At 43.0% G+C, this 21,659-nt stretch overlaps 1 protein-coding gene across 1 annotated transcript in view; it reads right to left on the reverse strand.

Moving 5' to 3' along the window:
- mybbp1a (MYB binding protein (P160) 1a) overlaps window positions 1-21,659 on the reverse strand; it is a 98,380-nt gene that overhangs the window by 57,981 nt on the left and 18,740 nt on the right. Inside the window, exons 6-12 of the mRNA XM_072589331.1 lie at window positions 17,761-17,951; window positions 16,503-16,670; window positions 14,139-14,256; window positions 9,011-9,291; window positions 7,499-7,609; window positions 6,510-6,635; window positions 6,091-6,297 (exon numbers count right to left, since the gene is read on the reverse strand). Coding sequence (XP_072445432.1) covers window positions 6,091-6,297; window positions 6,510-6,635; window positions 7,499-7,609; window positions 9,011-9,291; window positions 14,139-14,256; window positions 16,503-16,670; window positions 17,761-17,951 — 1,202 coding nt within the window. The remainder of the gene's footprint in view (window positions 1-6,090; window positions 6,298-6,509; window positions 6,636-7,498; window positions 7,610-9,010; window positions 9,292-14,138; window positions 14,257-16,502; window positions 16,671-17,760; window positions 17,952-21,659) is intronic.

The following is a 21,659-nucleotide window of genomic DNA, read 5'->3' on the forward strand; positions in this document are numbered from 1 at the left end:
GCATCCACAGTTATTTGCTTTATCTGATTTGCTAACATCTTTTGGGGAAGAAAGCCTGCCTTTGTTTTCCAGGTTGGCCTACATGCAACTTGAAGCCCCCAGCAATGTGATTGCCTGCTCTCTGGAACGGTAAGCCACTCAGCTCAAGAGTAATTAGGGGTAGGCAAAATCCACTAGCCCATGAATGAATAAAGAAAGAAAAAAAAATTTACATCATCTTTAATTCCCACATTCAAGAGTACTTTCCATCTTTCACCTATCTACATCCAATAGGAGCACACCCAGGGAAGTCATAGAGACGTATAGCACGGAAACAGACTCTTCGGTCCAACTAGCGTCTGCGGGCCAGACATCTTCAATTAATTTAGTCGCATTAGGCCCATATTCTTCCTATGCATATACCCAGCAGAGGCCTTTGACACGTTCTAATCGTATGGCCTCCACTGCTTCCTCTGGCAGTCTCCTGGGAAAATTGCCCCAGCCTATTCAGCCTCTACTGATAGCTCAAACCCTCCAAATCTGGCAACATCCTTGTAAATCTTTTCGGCACCTTTTCAAGTTTAATAACATGTTTCCTATAGCAGGGAGGGAGGTGAAATTGAACGGAGAACCCTACATTGGTTTATTGGCCTGATCCTTGATTTTCCAGGCTGTGACCCCAAGCACGTTCCTTCACAAATTAATTAATTAAACACTAACTTAAAACAGGAGCAACGGTAGACTCCAAATGCTCAAACACCTCAAGAATGCCCAAAATGATAGCATGCCAGTGTTAGATAGCTTAACCATATCATTTTCTCACAAACCAGGTAATATAGAAACATAGAAAATAGGTGGAGGCGGCCATTCGGCCCTTTAAGCCTGCACCATCATTCCATATAATTATGGTTGATCATGGAATCTCAGTATCTCATTCCTGCCCTCTTTCCATACCCCTTGACCTCTTAGCTACAAGGGTGATATTCAGCTCCCTCTTATACAGAGGAACCTTGATTATCCAAACAAGATGCGTGGGCACGATTTCGTTCGGATAATTGATTAGTCGGTTCATCGAGTCAATGCCTTTCCTCTGGAGCTTGGAGTTTTCTATGAAGTCTGTGCTCCCTGTTCAGGATATAAGGCAGCATCACAGTGCATGCGAACCCCTGCCCCCAATGTCCAACACCGCCCCCACTCCCCCCAACCCCATCCAACATCGCCCCCCAAACCCCGTCCAACACCGCCCCGCCCCCCAAACCCCGTCCAACCCGCCCCGCCCCCCCAACCCCGTCCAACCCGCCCCGCCCCCCCCCAACCCCGTCCAACCCGCCCCGCCCCCCCCAACCCCGTCCAACCCGCCCCGCCACCCCCAACACCACCCCTCAAACATTGTCCAACACTGCCCCTCCCCTCGTCCCCATTTCTGTCCAACACCGCCCCAACCCCATCCAACTTTTTGACAGGTTCCATCTTTGCCCTTTACAGGACAATGTTAGAGATTATCTGGGGAAGGGGAGTTTGGGGTACACACGTGTGTAGAACTCCAGGGAAAGTGTGGGACACACGTCTTTGATGTAATATTTCTGTCGTAAACTTGAGATCTCCTTCGGATAATCCGATTTTCGGATATTTGGCATTGGAGTAATCGAGGTTCCTCTGTATTTAGTGAACTGGCCCCAACAGCTTCCTGGGGGAAAGAATTCCACAGGTTCACTACCCTGAGTGAAGAAATCTTCCTCCTCTCCGTCCTGGATGGCTTAGCTCTTATTCTTAGATTGTGACCCCTTGTTCTGGACTTCTCCAACATTGACAACATTCTTCCCGCATTTAGCCTGACCAGTGCCATCAGGATTTTACATTGTTCTGTGAGACCTCTCCCCCCAGTTCTTCTAAATTCCAGCAAATACAAGCCCAGTCAATTCAGTCTTTCCTCATATGTTAGTCCTGCCATCCCATGAATCAGTCTGGTGAATCTTCACTGGACTCCCTCAATAGCAAGAATGTCCTTCTTCAGACGAGGAAATCTAAACTGCACACAATACTCAAGTTGTGGGACTGGGAACCAGAAGAGAAAACAAGCAGGCAGCGAGGTGGAGACTAGAGACTGTAAGAATCATGAAGGTAGCATTAATAAAAAGGAAAGAGTAGGCAGAGAGCGGATAAGCGCAAAAGAACTGGTGGCCTGAAATACATCTACTTTAATGCAAGTAGTATAGCGTGTAAGTCAGATGAGCTGAGGGCTTGGATTGGTGCCTGGGAGTATGACGTCATTGCAATCACAGAGACTTGGTTGAAGGAAGGGCATGATGATTGGCAACTAAATGTTCCAGGAGACAGACACATTAGACAGGATTGGGAGGGAGGTAAAAAGGTGGGGGGGGGGGGGGGGGGGGGGGGGGTGGGGGGGGTGAATTCCGTTGCTGGTCAGGGATGATATCACAGCTGTGCTAAAGGAGGACCCTATGGAGGTCGTGGGTAGTGAGGCATTATGGGTGGAGCTGAGAAATAAGAAGGGTGCGGTTACACTGTTGGGGCTGTATTACAGACCTCCCAACAGTGAGAGAGAGAGTGAGGCAGAAGAACAAATAGGTAAACAAATTATGGAAAGATGTAGAAGCAACAGGGTAGTGATGATGGGAGATTTATATTTTCCCAACATTGACTGTGATACACTTAGCGTCAGAGGTCTGGATGGGGTAGAATTTGTAAGAAGCGTCCAGGAGAGTTTTCCAGAGCAGTATGTCAATAGTCCAACGAGGGAAGGGGCCATATTGGACTTGGTACTGGGGAACGAGCCAGGACAAGTGGTAGAAGTTGCGGTGGGGGATTTCTTTGGGAAGTGACCACAATTCTATAAGTTTTAGAATACTCGTAGATAAAGATGAGAGTGGTCCTCAGGGAAGAGTACTAAACTGGGTCAAGGCCAATTATATCAAAATTAGCCAGGAGCTCAGAAACGTGGATTGGATACAGCTATTTGAAGGGAAGTTCACATTTGATATGTGGGAGTCTTTCAAAGATGGGTTAACGGCAGTGCAGAATAGGCATGTCCCATTGAAGGCAAAAAATAGGAAGGGCAAGATTCAGGAACCGTGGATGACAGGAGAAATTGTACGACTAGACAAGAAAAAAGGAAGCGTACATAAGGTCTAGGCAGCTAAGAACAGAAAAGGCCCTGGAGGAATATTGGAAGAGTAGGACAAGTCTTAACTGAGGAATCAAACGGGCTAAAAGGGGTCATGAAATAGCTTTAGCGAGCAGAATTAAGGAGAATCCCAAAGCATTTTATTCTTATATAAAAAGCAAGTGGGTAACTAGAGAAAGGATTGGTCCATTAAAGGATAATGAAGGAAGGCTGTGTGTCGAATCTGAGAGAATGGGCGAGATTCTGAATGATTACTTTGCATCAGTGTTCACGGAGGAGAAGAACATGATGAATGTTGAGATTAGAAATAGAAATTTGATTAGTCGAGATCACGTTGACATAAGTAGGGAAGAGGTGTTGGGTAGGCTAGAGGTATTAAGGTGGATAAATCCCCAGGACCAGATGGGATTTATCCCAAGTTGCTGAGGGAGGAGAGAGAGAAAATAGCTGGAGCCCTGACAGATTTCTTTGTGGCATCCTTAAACACAAGTGAGGTGCAGGAGGACTGGAAGGTTGCTCATGTTGTCTCCCTGTACAAAAAGGGAAGTAGGGAAATTCCGGGTAACTACAGACGAGTGAGCCTAACATCGGTGGTAGGAAAGTTGCTGGAGAGGGTACTGAAGGATAGGATCTATTTATATTCAGAAAGGAATGGGCTTATCAGTGATAGGCAACATGGTTTTGTGTGGGGGAGATCATGCCTTACCATCTTAATAGAGTTCTTCGAGGAGGTGACCAAGTTGATAGATGAAGGAAGGGCTATTGATGTCATATACATGGACTTTAGTAAGGCCTTTGATAAGGTTCCCCACGATGGACTAATGGAGAAAGTGAAGTCACATGGTGTACAGGGTGTTCTAGCTAGGTGCATAAAGAACTGGTTGAGCAACAGGAGACAGAGAGTGGTAGTTGAAGGGAGTTTCTCGAAATGGAGAAAGGTGACCAGTGGTGTTCCACAGGGGTCAGTGTTGGAGTCACTGTTGTTTGTGATATATAAATGATCTGGAAGAGGGCATTGTTGGTATGATCAGCAAGTTTGCAGATGACACAAAGATTGGTGGAGTAGCAGAAAGCATAAGGGACTGTCAAAGAATACAGGAGGATATTGATAGATTGGACAGTTGGGCGGAAAAGTGGCAGAGGGATTTCAATCCAGATGAATGTGAGGTGATGCATTTAGGCAAGACTAATTCTCGAGTGAATTATACAATGAAGGGAAGAGCCTTGGGAAAAGTTGATGAGATCTGGGAGTGGAGGTCCATCGTACCCTGAAGATTGTTGCACAGGTGGATAGAGTGGTCAAGAAGGCATATAGTATGCTTGCCTTCATTGGACTGGATGTTGAGTATAAAAGCTGACAAGTCATGTTGAAATTGTACAGGACGTTGGTTCGGCCGCATTTGGAATAGTGTGTACAGTTCTGATCGCCACATTACCAAAAGGGTGTGGACGCTTTGGAGAGGGTGCAGAGAAGGTTTACCTGGTATGTTGCCTGGTATGGAAGGTGCTAGCTACAAAGAGAGGTCGAATAGGTTAAGTTTATTTTCATTAGAAAAAAGGAGATTGAGGTTTACAAAATCATGAAGGGTGTAGACAGGGTGGATAGAGTCAAGCTTTTTCCCAGGTTGAAGGATTCAATAACGAGAGGTCACGTTTTCAAGGTGAGAGGTGGAAAGTTTAAGGGGGATGGATACACGCGGCAAGTACTTCACACAGAGGGTGGTGGGCGCCTGGAAAGTGTTGCCATCAGAGGTGGTAGAGGCAGGCACGGTAGATTCATTTAAGATGCGTCTGGACAGATGCACGAATAGGTGGGGAGCAGAGAGATACAGATGCTTAGGAATTGACTGACAGGTTTAGACAGTACATTTGGATCGGCTCAGGCTTGGAGGGGCGAAGGGCCTGTTCCTGGGCAGTAAATTTTCTTTGCTCTTTGTGTGGCCTTAGAAAGGTCCTGTATGACTGCAGCAAGACAGCATTACTCCAATACTCAAATTCTCTTGCTTTAAACTTCCATATATAATTATTTTCTGAAGGCATCAGATAGTCTTCCCTCCAGCCTTCGATCATGGGGAAAGCCATTCCAGGTTTTGATCAAATTCGTCAAGTCCAGCTTCAGCACCTTTCTCTCCCTGAACCTACAGTTTTATTTATTACAATTGCCTTTACTGAAGATTCTCTTCTTCATACCTGCCATTCTCAGACTAAGAGAAAAGCTACCTCCCCCTGATTTCAGATTATATCATTACATGATGAGACTGGCACCGTACTGCAGGACTGAGGCATTGTTGCCAGGTCAGAAGCACCACCTTTTTGGTTTGCACTTTCATTTGGGTACAAAAGATCACAAAGAGAACCATACCTGGGCAGGGGAATTCTCCTCCATCTTGTGAATGTACATCCCTCAACCAATTTCACTAGAAACAGATTGACAATCTTTTTTTTAAGATCTCTGTTAGGTTTGTGTACTGTTACTGCTTGACCAAGCTATAACTGTAACAGCTCAGGAACTGTCACAAACATTAATCGGGTAATAAACTACATCATTCTTTGGATACCTAATACATTCTGCTGTAAATGGAAACATTAAAAAAGGATTTGCATTGAATAGCACTTTCATTTTCAGGACGTCAAACTGCTTTATGACTAATTAAATCTTTTTTGAATAGGGTACACACTAGGACAATGAAGGAAATGCAGTCAATTTTGTGCACAGCAAGTTCCTACTAACAGTAAGGAAATAAATGATCACATCATCTACTTTAACTGCGCAAGTAGCATTCCTATCTATGAACAATCCAGACACCAGAGTGTGCATTATTGGCAGAGTTTTACTACCTTGAAGGATATACATCCAGGGCAGCTGCTTAAGACAGTATTCAGGAATAACTGCACTAAAAGACAGAGGGATAGGCCCCGATAAATGGCTTCCTATGGTTCAACTTAATTAGGTTTGGGTTACATACCGGCTCCAGGCTTCTCTCTGCTCTTGTGTGAAGGGTCGGATAAGTCTGATTGAGTCAGCCTTTGACAGCAGGGAATCGGCGTAACAAACAACAGAGTATATCCACAATTTTCCATCTGCTTTAAATCCTAGCGTGCGTTTTTCATTGCAGTCAATTGATTTGGTGGAGTTGCCCAGCAGAGGTCGAGCCTTCAGATGGTTCAACAGACTAGGGACATCAAAAACATACACACCTTAATTATGCAAAATGTGTCACTGTGGATATTAAACAATGTGCCATGAGAGATGTGGAAGAGGAGGTGGGAAGCAACCTCCTCCTAAAGGTATATTAATTTTAAGCTCTCAGGAAATCCAGAAATAAAAAGATAAAACTGCATTTGTTTTTGATGCATGGTACAGTCAAACTCCCTAAAACCTTACCTAAAGAAATAATTTGCAATTGTATTCTGGGTAGATAGGCTCAGAGGAATGGACAGTGTCAGCTCAGTCTCTGGGATATCAGGTGTATGTTGTTCAGTTACAAAAAAGGCGTGGAAGAAAATGAACCTGGATCCGAAAAGATTTAAAGGTATTAGTTTAGTTCCAAACACAGAATCATACAACATGGAAAGAGACTCTTTCATCCAACTAGTTCATGCTGACCAAATTTCCCAAACTAAAGTAGACCCACTTGCCTGCATTTGGCCCGTAGCCTCTGAATGTTTCCTCTTCACATACCTCAAAAGTCATTTAAAAGGTTGTACACAAGGAGAACGAGATGACACAAAGGCAAGAGAAACAAGACTGTGCAAACTAGAGCATATGCAGAAGGAAGTGGACAGCAAACAAAAGTGCACAGATGAAAGAATGGGAGAAAACATAGAGGATAGATTATGCACCTCCTAGACTTCAGTGAATCAACTGCACTGAAATAGCAAAGACCCCAAGCCCCAGATAAGGAAGAAAGGTAGTTTCTCTAAACAGCTGGGCTAGTACAGTCACTCCCATTCCGGAGCACAATGAATATCATCACTGGAGGCAACTGCTACTAAGTGAACTTTGTAGCAGCGAGGTCTTTTTCCTCCATGTATTTTTTTGGTGGAAACAGTTTTTCCACATAGTTAGTTTTGTTTCCCAGCTACAATAACTGCTCAGACCTAAATACTTTTAATAGTTTAGTAAAAGAAAGGTTCACATCTCGCCAATTGAGAAGCAGCATGGACAGAGGTTCAGCCATCTCTCCCTCACCAAACAACACAGAATAGATCAGATACAGAATGTCAGATCAACTTGGCACTTGACCTGCTGCTCCTTGCCTATTCATGGCCACAACATGGGAATGAATTAAGTTGAAATTGAGGTGGTAAAATTTACAGTGGGGAAGTCCTGAAAAGCTCCATTATGTACAGCCTCATGCATTTCCTTCTGACCTGGTAATGTCCATAACCAGGTCCTCTTCTTTCTTCACGTTATTATCAGACACAATTGAGGTTAGCTTTGCAACCACCCACATTCGTAGCCTTGTCACTGAGTGTTGCATTCTGTAAAATATCAGAGGCATAGTCAATACAAGCGGTTTAAGCATGACTTACCAACTCTTTTTTTCTTACCCACCTGTCAGACAGATAGACAACAGACCCAGAATGCAGCCGGTGGTGGGATTGGGTAATCTACCACAGATATGTGGAAAATAGCAGCAAAAGTAGGCCATTCAGTCCATCAAGCCCACTCCATATTGCAACAAAATCATGGCTGATCCTCTATCTCAATGCCTTATTCCCATGCTCTCCCCATTCCCCAAGATGGGGAATACTCTGGAAATAGCAGCAGGGCATTCAGCCTATCAAGCCTGCTCCTGTCAGTCAATATGATTATGATTGAACAGCAACTTTAACGTCACACTCTTGAGATCTCCCCATACCCTGTGATGCACTTAGTAATGCAAAATGCATTTCTTTGTTAAATATACAAAGACTTGGTCTCCATAGTCTTATGGAATACGTTAAGTCTGATTCCTCTCCACAGATGCTGCCAGACCTGCTGAGCTTTTCCAGCAATTCCTGTTTCGTTACCCCTGTGACTTTATTTCGAGACTTGAAATCTGTCTCAACCCCCAAAATGAGAGGAGGGAGCAGTGGGGTGAGAGAAAGGCTGTGTGCCTTGGGTTCCTGAACCGCACATTGGGAACATCCTGCCTTAAGGATTGCCTTGACAGAGGAAAGCAAGGAAAATTGGAGAGGAGTGGCAAGTCGTAGGGTTGGCATTTAGGAGCTTGGGGCCAGCGTAGCTAACTCGTTTTGCTTTTAGCAAGATTGGAGAAAAGCAGGGGTTCTTACTTTTGAACCAGACACTCAAATTTTATCTCCGATAGGAATTCTGACTCCTCCATTCTGACATTTTGGCATCATTCATCAGTTTTGACATAGTTACATATTGCAGGGAGACTGAAACTTTAATAATTCAGACATGCAAAGGACAGATTTGGTTCTAAATGACCATGTTGACAGCACAATGGCCAGATCACTTCATCCGACTCTCCTCAATTTATCTTTGATATTCACGCACATGCAGAATGCACTCGTTGGTGGTTTAATCCTGGGGTCTCGACAACAATCCCATCCCCTACACTCCAGCCTCCCTCCCGTGGCTTGACCAAGTGGTTTCTTATTTCCTCAACCAAAAGCTGGTCATCCCATTTGGGGACTAGCAACTGACAGTACGGCTGAACCTGGATATGGTGAAGAGGCCAGAATTAGATAAGTGCTGAGATCTCAGCGATTTGAATGGCTGGGAGGAGAGAATTAAGCTTCTTGAATGATCCAGGCTGAGAAGGTCACAGGCTTACTTGCCATGGCAAGCTTGGCTCTCTAGTCATCTTGTGCTATCTCCTGTTTAAATGCAGAAACATGGGGTGCTCCATTGAACACTGTTACACAACTTACAGGTCAGATTGTTGCTTCTGTCGATTGGTGCTGACATCCATGCAAGCTTCAAGGTCTGGATTGGTGAACATATTTTTTAGCCAACTGACATAGTTCAATAAAACAGAGGGCTGTAGGTGATGGATCACTTTCCAGTGGCTGGAAATCACAGGGTAACCTCCGTTAGTGAGGCAGGAGAACTTCGTAATAACTGTGAACTGTTTCTCAGCATCTTGGATTCCTTCAAGAAAGGAGCTAACATAGGTCTCCATTTGTGGTGCAAAACTGAACTTGTGTGATAGCTGAAAGAGAAATGTTGCAGTTAAATGATCTGATCCTCAACCAGAGGCTCACTTGGCACAATGCTGCATTACTTTCCACAGAACAAAATATGGACACATCAAAGATAATCCAACTATAGAGCCACTTCTGGTGTACAAACATTCCCCAAGACAGCAGTGTAATCATGAATATAATGAGATGATGTCTTAAACATAGTGACTAAGGGTGATCCAGCTAATACCGCAGATTTAAAAGTGGACTGGCTTAATAGTAGCAAGGATGCATAGTCAGCACCTTAACCTAGGGTCAGTTGGGCTGTTCAGGCCGAGTTAAGGCCAGATGGTGGCCAGGAGAATAAAGTTGTGGTACAGCCTGATGACAGTGGTTTTGGACACTCAATAATTAACTGGAAAAAATCTCAGTACATCCATGTTGGAACGTCAGGTGAGTAGCATGGCAGAGGTAGTAGTTTACTTTTAGAAGAACTGAAGAGGACAGCGTGGTAGTTCAATGGTTAGCACTGGTGTCTCACAGCACCAGGGACCTGGGTTCGATTCCAGCATCCCTCTGCATGGAATTTGCATACTCTCCCCAATTCTGCATGGTGCTCCATTTTCCTCCCCCAGTCCAAAGATGTGCAGCTAATGGATTAGCCATGGGAAACGCAGGGTTACAGGAATTGGGTGGACAGAACGTCAGTGTAGACTTGATGGGCCAAATTGCCTGCTTCCACACTAGGGATTCTATGAGAAACCACATGGGGCATATTACTGCAGAGCTGCTTTGGTCACTAATACACTCTATTCCACCTATACACCACAGCAGAAACTGGAATAATTTCTTTGGGCCAGACTGTAGAGCTGAAACTTTGGTTGATCAGAAAAGAAACCTGAAACTTTGGGTCATAAGCGGAGATAGTTTGTCAACTCTGGTGCTCTTTTAATTTTTTTAAAATTTCTTATATCTAACTGGATCATAGAACTCTGGGATTGCTTTGTACTTACTTCTACAACTATTCAAGGTGCTTAGTGCAGTTAATAAGTAAAACTATAATGAAAAGTTTAATGCAGCGCACAGGACAGTTGGCAGTTAACAGTAAACCACAAGTTCAGTTAATATAGGTCTCCACACAGCCACAAAATGGAGGTGACTTCCTGCATTCAATTCAAAGGTCAATCAGTTGAGCCCGGATGATTTTATTGTGAGACCAGCAGCAACCATCTAGATAGGTGAGGTTTTGCTTTACACAGAAACAGCAAGGCAATGGGTTGTACAATTCAGGGCTGCGAGTAAGTGTCAAGGAATCCACATTCTGGGCCTGAACAAATTCCTTTTCAAATTTACTCCATTCTCTGCGGCTGTCATGCTTGGCCCAAGATTGCTTACCTGGCCATCAGTGTCTGGCAAGACTTGACTGCAGATTGAATGAATGTCTTTGTGCACTAATTACTTTCCTCCATGGGTTATACACCCATTTTTACATTAGCTGATTTATTAGCCTTGGCTTAGTAGTAGCCCCACTGCAAAAATGAACAATTCCTAAACTAGCACGGAGGGTATGCAGCACTGTCAGCCAATCTCTATATCATGACCAACACTGCACAAACAGATGGTCTGGTTGTTTCCCACATTACTACAGAGGCTACTGTTGAAGTACTGGTTTGGCAACAAAATACTCTGGGAAGCCCCAAGGTTGCGCAAGTACAAGTTTTTAAAAGAAAGATTCTTGTTGCGCCTACTAGCCTTACCATAGCAAGGGAGCGGGGTAGATTTATCAGAGCAAAGACGGGTTTGACCATTGTTGCCTCAGAGTTCATAGTCCTATTTGGGGTCCTGATTCTCACTTTGGGAAGTCCAGCTCCACCATTCCAACATCGGATGGAGGAAGCCTGTATGAGATTTTTGTTTTTATTTTCTGGGGAGCAGACTCTTGCCAACAACTTCATTATTTAGCTTTGAGAAAAGGAAACCGATTGCACAAGGTTATATGCCCTGTCCAATTCATGCCAGCTCCTTGCTGTGTGGGGAACCCTGTATTGCGGCCACAGCATTGTAAAGATTAAATAGGAAAGGGGGCCATTTCCTTTCATACAAGGTGTACTCTTAGAGTCCCACAATAAAACATTCTATCTGTTCTGCTGAGTGCTGATCGAAGCGACTGTCTCCTCACATTTTTACATCTTAACCACTCAGACTGTAACCACACTGGTGAAGTAGTTTCAGCAAGGGGATCTCATTGGTTAACCAGCAGCTCCTGCAGCAATGAGATAACCATCTCTTACCTCCCAGACGCTTTGCTAACTCGGGTCTCAGGCCGCAAGTGGCCTGCAGGTCATACACCGAGTGCTTGCAGGGACAATGCAAAAATGCACAGTCCAATGAAAGAGTCAGAAAAGTTTAAAGGCCTTATGCTAATTTCTATAAAGGTCACTGAAGATCTTCACAAGTCACTACACTGAATCTGTAATTATAACCACAATGTGCATGCTGTCAGGTACCATTTGGAAAGAGAAAGGAAATACATTATAAAGGGCAGGTTGCCGCAAATTGTTAAGAAACAGCGTCGTGGCCTCCAACAAACTCCAAGTATTTCCCTTCATGTTTTCTAATACACTTTCCCCCAAGTTTACGTCAGTTGTCCTCTGAACTTTCCCATTGTCCAAATAAATCCACCAAGCTGTTGAGAAATAAGGAACAAATGCCTTTCCTCCTGCTTCAACACATTCAGAGTTCCAAAACCACAGAACTTCCCAAATTGATTAGAATTTTGAGGCATTCACATATGTACAGGCATTCAAACTCAGGACATTGACTAACCATTATTTACAGTTTTATCTGTCTTTCCATGCTTTTCCTAATCTTTGCAAGCTTGAGCTGCACTTTTTCATTCATTCTGGGGATTCAGGCATTGCTGGCAAGGTAGGCACTTATTGTCCATCTCAAGTTGTACCGAAATGACAGCGAACCAGTGCTGTCAGGTCGCAAGGCCAAGCAATGACGTGGCCCTATGTTTTTAAAAATTATTTATTCTTTCATGGGGTGGCAGGGCTAGCATTTATCAACCATCTCTAAATGCCCATGAATTGGAGTGGCTTACTTGGCCATTTCAGAGGGCATTCTAATAATCTAGCACATTGATGTGGATTTGGAGTCACATGTAGGCCAGGTCAAGAAATAACAGCTTCCTTTCTGAAAGGGCATTAGTGAAACAGATGGGCTTTTATGATGGTGTCATGGTCATCATTATTGATTTATTCTTTTAAAAATTTTCAAGTTTTTAAAAACTGAATTCAAATTCTTCCAGTTGCTAGGGTGTGATTTGGATATATTTTACCAAAGGCTTCAGATTATTAACTCTCCGTAACTCCTTCGTGGATGGGCAAGAAGCAAATTGGACAGGTTCAAAGAGTAGGCTTGTAATTTAAAGATGACATGCATTAAATCAGGGCAGTAATTATCACCCAATTAATGGCATTCCATTACCATCGACCAAAACAGAGGGGCCATTTTACCCACTTGGCCCTTCTGAAACTCAAAGGCTATAAAACTCAATACTGATATCTTCTTCCAATTTCCCCAAGTGTAAAAAAATTATTTACAGAAGGAATTAAAGTCCTCAAAACTGACAAAGTAACTTAATTACATCTTTTTAAGTATATCCCCTCAAAAAAAATGTCCTCTTTATGATTTCATGGCCACCATTACTGAGGCTAGTTTTCAATTCCAGATTTATATTACCTGAATTTAAAGTTTTCCCCATATGTCATGGTGGGTTTTAAACATTAGCCTGAGATTGGGATTCACTGGTTCAATTATCAAGAGAACACTGTAGAGCTATTTGAAACTCTAAAGATTGCAAAGAATGAATAATGCTGACCCGGAGCACCAATTCCAGATATTTACGTGATACCACAGACCAATGGAGTTCACAATGACAGGTAATTGCTATAGTTCCTCTAAAAACCTAGATTTTCTACCATCATAGTGTCATGGTCACTGAGAAATACAGCACAGAAACAGACCCTTTGGTCCAACCATTCCATGCTGAACATATTCCAAAACTAAACTAGCTTCACCCACCGATGTCTGACCCCTATCCCTTTCCTATTCATTTACCTATCCAAATGTCTTTTAAACATTGTAACTGTACCCGCATCCACCACTTCCTTAGGAAGTTCATTCCACATGCGAACCATCCAGTGTGTAAAGACTTTGCCACTCATCTTTCTTCTCTCACCTTAAAAATACGTCCCCTAGACTTGAAATCCCCATCCTAGGGAAAAGACACCTACCATTAACCTCATCTTTACTCATGATTTTATAAACTTCTCTAAGGTCACCCCTCAACCTCCTACATTCCAGTGAAAAAAGTCACAGCCTTTCTTTATAACTCAAACCTTCCATACCGTGGTAAATCTCTTCTGAACCCCTTCTAGCTTAATAATTAATGCTGTTTCATCAAAGCTGCATGTGCCTCATATAACAATAACAGTGACCATGGAACCATCAGACGGTGATAAAGAGGATATTATTTTGGAGGGCATTGGAGTTAGTTCAGAGAAGGTTCACAATGTGATTCAAGGTTTGCAGAAATTTTCCTGAGGGAGAGATTGAGTAGGTTAGACCTGTACTCAGTGGAGCTTAGAAGAATAAGAGGTAACATCTTTGAAACTTGGAGGATTCTTAGGGGACTTGATAGGATAGATGCTGATCTCACAATACACATTTGCCTGCTGCATTTCCTATAACAGTCATTTCATCTCAAAAGTACTAGTTGTAAAGTATTTTGCGGTATCTTGATATAATGAAAAGCACAACACATTTTCAATGCAGAATTCGCACACCATGAAACAAAGGTGGGTCATACCGGAGTTGAAATCAGATGGTTCCCATATTGTCGCATCACCTGTCCTGTCAGAACAAGTATAAGTTGGGGCAATGTTAGGAATGGTAATACTGCACCAAGTAACAGGAAACACAGTAAGCTGAAAGGTAAAAAATATATAAACCTGCCATTAAAAAGAGACAGCGCAGTTATTTTTAAGGCTAGCAAATTAATTCATCAGCAACATGTCACGATCAAAACATACAAAATAAAAATACTTTTATCTACTTTGCTGATTTTTATTTTTGCCCGTTGGTCTTCAAAAGAATGAGAGTTGGTTTTATTGATATCTACGACATCCTGAGGGGAGTTGACAAGGTTGTCGCTGAAAGAATATTTCCACTTGCAGGAGAGACGAGAACCAGGAGACACATTTAAAGATGGAGATATTAACTCCCACCCTCAGATGTGGCCAGCCTGGCTTTATTTCCAAAAGATATATACGGTAATCTGAAAAGTACTTTCTACAATGTTGCTCAATGGCCATCTACAGCTTGGCAGTAATTGTGTGCTGCTCATTTGGCCAGTCTATTTATGTCTATGGCTCACGATAGGCAAAGGGGTCATTGTAACTGGTAGCAAAGTGTCACAATCTGAGATTAATTGTAACCATTTATGTAATGATGAGAGGGCAAATTTAATACTGTTTAAAGTTCAGGCTCAAAGCCAATGTCTTTTTTCTTCCTGTATTTTAAAAATAAAACAATAGTTAAGACACAAAATCAAGCATTTTGAGCATATGCATATGTTAGACATATCAGAGAGGGACTGAGACACAAGATTCTTTGCCATGTTAGGTCCTCAGGGCTACCACTGCTTTGCTATTGTGAAACATGCAGGAAAGACCAAAATCCAAAACACAGACCTTAACACTCACCACTGTTTGACCAGTACTGTCTGATTCCCCTCCTGGCCCATAAAACACAGGGAGAGTTTTAGAATCAGACTCTTCAGTTTGCTAAGAAACCAATGGTTAAATATATAGTGAAGGTGATGTCCAAGTTCTGACATCCTGGAGGTTGTGCCTTATGCATCACGGAATTCCCTCTATGCTGTCCAGCGTAAAATTCATCAAAACAACTTGCAAAGTCAAGTCTCCAATGATTGGCCTACAGAGGAACCTCGATTATCCAAAGGACATGGGCGGGGAGTATTTTGTTTGGTTAATCAAATGCCGGATAATCGATGCAGGATAACGCAGTTTAGCCAAGCATCGGGACCTTGTGATCTTGTCTGGATAATCAGAAATTTGGATAAACGAATGTCAGATAAGCGAGGTTCCTCCGTACACTGAATGCTCTTTTACAAAGCACGTTGTTATTCACTTAATGACTTGGGGAGCAAAGCATATCAAGCTGTGTACAAAGAAGCCTGATTTTTTTAAAAAAGCAAAGTATGTGCTGTCAAACAGTGTGAGCTGTTCTCCACCTGGCGAATTGTGGCTGCTTAATTTTTTTTTTAAATTGCATGTTGACTCTAGTTTCTAGGAAAACTAGAGCGTCTGGGTGTTTGTAGCTCTCCCTGCCATATTAAGTCAGTCTATTTTAGGCAGTTGTTGGGAGTGTGGTTTTGCTAGAAATTGGTTATAGCTGTGGATTTGAAAACTTGCATCTTTCAGAGCAACTGTACTAAGGTGTATTTCCTTCCTCGAAAGGTTAATTTATGAGTGGTTAACTTATGAGACATTCACAGGTATGATGCAATGAATCAGGTCAGGCACTGAATAATAGGAGTGGAAAACTATTATTTCAACTTGGTGACAGTACAGTAACAGGTTTTTATGCATGTACAGGGGACTGGATTTCATAGCTCCCTTTCTTCCAATCCCTGACCTTGCCTTTTGCTCTGCAAACACCAACCCCTCACCCCACTTTTCTACCTTTCCAGATCTGTACTTGCTTAAAACCTTTCACCTCTCATTTTGTCCAGTTCTGATGTAACCTGAGATGTTCAATATGTTTCTCCATGGGCAAACTAAATATTGCTAAGTTACTCTGTAACTTGTTTTCACATCAGAAATTTCAAAATGTGCTTTTCTGATTACACTGCTCAATAGTTTTTCTTGCAATTTTGACTTAGGTGATGCTATTGGCTTTGCAATATATTGGGATTTCACCTTTAAAAGCCTGTCAATTGTTACACTAGCCGTTGATTATTGAGAGTCAGTCGCATTTGCAAATGCCTTGACAGTGAGGGGTGGGGACTGTATTTTCATGCACAAATGATAGACCAAGGCTGAATGGCTCTACTACCCAGTGAATGCATTTGATGCAAGACCCTGCTTTGGCACCTCATGTTTTGACTGCAGGCTCTTGACTATACACTTGGATGGTCATTATCACATACCAGTTGTGCCTCAGCTGGAATTTGCGCAAGCTACTCTCCACCACCTCCTTCCACAAAGTTTCAAACGTGCCTTCCTTCAAGGCAACGTGCACCAGGCTCATAGCGAAAGGGGGCAGACTCTGAGACTTCTTCACAATCCTGGCAGCAATGTTCAGCAGCTCAATTAACCTGAATCAAAAGGAAGGAGAAGAAAACAATTACTCAAACATGGAACACAGCCAGACCTGGAATGGACTGTGGCATTGTCCAATTGCACTTTCAAAGGGGTGTGAAACCCTCGCTACAGAAAGATTCACAATAATGGCTCTGGGGATCAGTGATGTGGATATTTTACAGAAGCTACAGCTGTTCCCATTGGAAAGGATTCTTGAGAGGAGCTGTGGTAGAGGTGTTTAGACTGATTGGGCAGGGCAAAACCCAAAACATTTAAGAATAAAGAACTAGAGGACACTGGTTTAAAGCGAACTGCTATCAACATAAGGAAAACATATTTGTAGCTAGTACATGGTTAGAAACTATGATATACTTCTTGAGAGAATCTTTTGAAAAATTTATTCATGAGTTATGAGCATCACTGACTGGGCCATTGACTATTACTCATCCCTAGTTATCCTTGACAAGGTGGTGGTGAACTGTCTCCTTCAAACGCTACAGTGCATGTAGTGTGGGTAGACCCACAATGCCATTAAGGACAGAGTTCCAGACTTTAACCCAGCAAGTGGGGACATAGGGGAAATGTCACACAATTAGTAACTCAGAACCACAGGCTGATATTCTAAGGATATATTTGGATCCCACTACAGTAACTGGTGACATTTGAATTCAATAAAAATCTAGAATTTTGAAGTAGCCTCATGGTGGCCCACAGTAATCAGTAGACTCTCAAATACCCACTGGGCAATTTGCAATGGACAACAAATGATGTCTTCGCCAGGAACACCCATATCCCAGGAACAAATAAAAACCTAACTTCAATTCAGGATGGCGAACTGCTTGGAGAGGAACTTGCAGCTACAGTGTGCTGAAAGCAGATTGACTTGTGGCATTCAAAGAAAGATTGGATATTTGAACAAAAAACATTTGCTGGGTTCCAAGGAAAAGATGGGGTGTGGGACAAGGCAAGCTCCTCTTGAGCTGAATGGCCTTCTCTCTGCTATAATTGTTCCATGATTGATCATACTCGATTTATCTTATGTCATCTCCCACTCCACAACCCCCTGCTCCCATCTCTTTGTAAACCTTATTGGATAATACTTACTTGGGAACATTTTCTGATGTCACAATGACAGTTGATCCAATCAAAGTCTTCAGCTCCTGGGGATTCAGAACATTTGGGAAGCGTTGCAGTGCAACCAGCAGCAAATGTAAATGCTCTGGGCTGGTTAAGGCCAATGACAAATCTGATTTTAAGATGTCAAACAGAACCTCCTTGAAGACAGCCTCTGGGGTCTGCAGCAACAAAGTGGTAATTCAAGAATGAATACTACATACCATCCTACACTATTAATTTTCTATTTTTTTGCCAATACAACACATTCCTTCATGACATCAGGATAAGGTGTTAATTCTTCTCTGGTATTTCAATCAAGTGGCATAGAATTTATGGCATTGCACCAGTACCAGTGTGTACAAGCCTCCTCCCCACATAGCTTTATTTAACTTAATCAGCACAACCTTCCATACTTTCAGCATACTTAGTGAGTTTCCACTTAAATGCATCTATGATGATTGTCACAATTGCCCTCTTGGTGGCAAGTTTCATATTATAGTCATTCTATGGGCAAAGAGGTACCTTGGTGAATACCCTTTAGCGTTCGTTCACGACACATGGATTTTGATGGCAAGAGGCCAGCGTTTACCATCCATCACTAATTTCCCTGGAAAAGGTGGTGGCGAATTGCCTTCTTGATCCACCGTTATCCCTAGGGTGTAGGAACACTCAGCGCTGTTAGGGAGTTTGAGGATTTTGACTCAGCAGCATGGACGGAATGGCAATAGATATTTCCAAGTCAGGATTGTGAGTGGCTTGGAGGAGGGTTTGCAGGTGGTGTTCCCATGTATTGGCTGCCCTTGTCCTTCTATTTTCAGACAATCCCACAACTGGAACCATTCTTTACATTTACCTAATCAATCCCCTTCATAATTTTAAAGAACTCTAATCGGTTAACACTCTGCCTCTTCTTTTCCAGAAGAAAAACCTAAACTTGTTCCACTTTCTTTATAGTTAAATTCAGAGATGTACAGCACAGAAACAGACTCTTCGGTCCAACTCGTCCATGCCAACTGGATTTGCTAAATTCATCTAGTCTCATTTGCCAACACACCCTCTTAAATTTTTCCCCTCTCACCTTAAATCTATAACCCTCTCGTTCTGGACTCCCCCACCCCAGATAAAAGAACTTGTCTATTTACCCTATCCATGCCCCTCATGATTTAACAAACCTCCATAAGGTCACCCCTCAGCCTCCAATGCTCCAGGGAAAACAACCCCAGCCTATTCGGACTCTCCCTATACCTCAAACCCTCCAACCCTGGCGACATCCTTGTAACTTTTTTCTGAATCCTTTCAAGTTTCACAACATCCTTCCTATAGGAAGGAGACCAGAACTGCACGCAATTATTTCAAAATGGTGTAATGGGTGTCATTGTAACTAATGAGATTTGCAGCCCCAGGCCAGATTTGCAGGATTCACCACTTCAGAATCGATATGGAGTCTTTTGTGGACGGGTCAGCATTCAGGAGCAAGCAGACAGGTCAGGATTGTGTTGGGTATGCTCTAGTGACTACCTACAAGATAGTCAAAGCGGGATCACTCCCTTCTCATCTGTCAGCGCAAGAAGTGGAGCTGATTGCCTTGACCGAGGCCTGTAAATTCACTGAGGGAAAGACAGTGGATATTTACACCGATAGCAGACACGCATTCAGGATTGTACATGATTTTGGAACCCTGTGCAAACACAGGGGCTTCTTGACCTCCACCGGAAAGCCCATCACACACCATGGCCTGATTTCTGACCTCCTGGAAGCAGTCCTGTTACCTAAATAAATTGTTGTGTGTAAGTGTGAAGCTCAGACAAAAATAACGATTTTATTTCTCAAGGTAATTTTCAAGTGCAGACTCAGCAGCAAAAACAGCAGCCCAGTAGCCAATAAGTGAGCAGATCGACAGGTGTATGACAAACATTTGTACCCCAACGGCAGACGTACAGGAGTTACAGTCACAGGCCACACCAGAAGAAAAGTGTGAGTCGACGAAAGCAGGATGCAGTGTGAGGGAAGGAGTATGGTGTGGCCCCAATGATAAACCCTGTCTACCACCACCATTATTTCCATTCTATGCCAAACTGACACACGGCAAGGACCATGTCTCAAAAAAGGGGTGGGGTGGGGGGGGGGGAATGTACAACAGTATTTTGACACACTAGTACTCCAAGGGATTTACTCATTACTCCCAGAAATATTGTGAGCATTGTGTTATCTGTGCCACTAATAATGTGGGGTGGGGAATACAGATGAGTCAGGCAGCACACCCCCAACCCCAAAAACCCTTTGAACATTTACAGATGGATTTTATTGACCTAAAGCCCAGTGAAGGGAAAAGGTATTGTCTGGTAATAGTTAATATGCTTGCCAAATGGGTGGAATTGTTCCCCATGTCTAAACAGGATACCAGTGCAGTAGCCAAAGCTTTGCTGAGATAATTCAGAGATGGGGCATCCCTAAAAGGCTTATTAGCGAGAATGGGACACAGCAGATCAGTGACTATTGGGAATAAATATGAGACAACACAGTGCATACCACTCAGCGAGTGGTGGAAAGAGAAAATGCTACCCTAAAAAATAAATTGACAAAATGTTGTGAGGAACTAGGGGTGACATAGACAAAGGTACTTCTGATTGTGCTAACGTATATGAGATCTAGGAGGAGAGGAAGACCTAACCTTAGCCCATTTGAGATTTTGTTTGGTAGACCGCCCAACACAGGAATTGACCCAAGACCCAAGGTAAGACAGATAACAGGCCACTGTGAGGATGAGATGTTGTGTTACTGTATAAAACTCTCCACACTTTTATCTCAAATACAGAATCAAGTGAAAGCAGCACTACCCCAACCAGCCGAAGGGAAGCTGCACGATCTAGATAGAACCTGGAGACTTCAGGAGGAAAAGTTGGAGGGCGAAGAGATGGCTTGGACCGTTTCAAGTGCTCCTTGCAACACAGACAGCAGTTAAGATCGCAGAAAGAGCCATGTGAATACACGCCAGCCATTGCAAGCCTGAGTAGACAACGGACAGCACCAGAACCAATTAAATGCAAGTAGTGATTAGAAGCCTCATACGAATATGGGGCTGCCCCAGTTCACACTTCTAGCAAGCGCCCTGGCAGGACTATTCGTAAGGGCGGGGCATTGCGTGGACCCCACTCTACCATGGCTTTGACGGGTGTGACGTGTGAACATGGGACGTATACAGGGCACACCAGAGCAAGTGACGATACCACCACAAAGCTGCGTTTCAGGTTGGTGGTATCTGATGAAAGGCCTGGTGTTTCTTAAAACATTTTCTGGTGAATAGATATTCTGGCTCTGTATTTTTTTAAATTGTTGCTGTAATTGTCCTTGTTGTCATAAAATTACAAAAAGGAGGAAAATGTAATGGAAAATTATCCATTTACTGTGCAATTTAAAGATAATGCTTTGTTTAAATCAATGCTGTGCTGAGCTTTGGAAATGATGCTTTGATGAAGGTTTGCAGTTAGCTTATTTCGGTTTGAATTCTGTAAACATTCAACTCGACCTTGCGATAGTTGAACTCAGTGAAATCTGAATAACTGATGTCTGGGACCAGGGGATGAGGATAACAACTTGAGTTTCCCCAGTCTCTGCCCTTGAGTGTGCGATAAGCAACGCTATAAGGCAGGCGTCTGTGCAAATGTTTCAGTACTCATTGCATTAAGGCACCTGACTTAGTGTAATGAGTCAATCTTGCAAGATTTTTAATAAAGACCCTTGCTTTGCTCTTGCTAATTATTGAGTCAAGTAGATTTAATTTGCACGACAAACGGCCAAACCAATGTCCTATACAGCTGCCACATGACCTCCCAACTTCTATACTCAATGCTCTGACCAATAAAGGAAAGCATACTAAATACCTTCTT

The sequence above is a fragment of the Chiloscyllium punctatum genome, chromosome 19, assembly GCF_047496795.1.
Source record: "Chiloscyllium punctatum isolate Juve2018m chromosome 19, sChiPun1.3, whole genome shotgun sequence".
Lineage (NCBI taxonomy): Eukaryota > Metazoa > Chordata > Chondrichthyes > Orectolobiformes > Hemiscylliidae > Chiloscyllium > Chiloscyllium punctatum.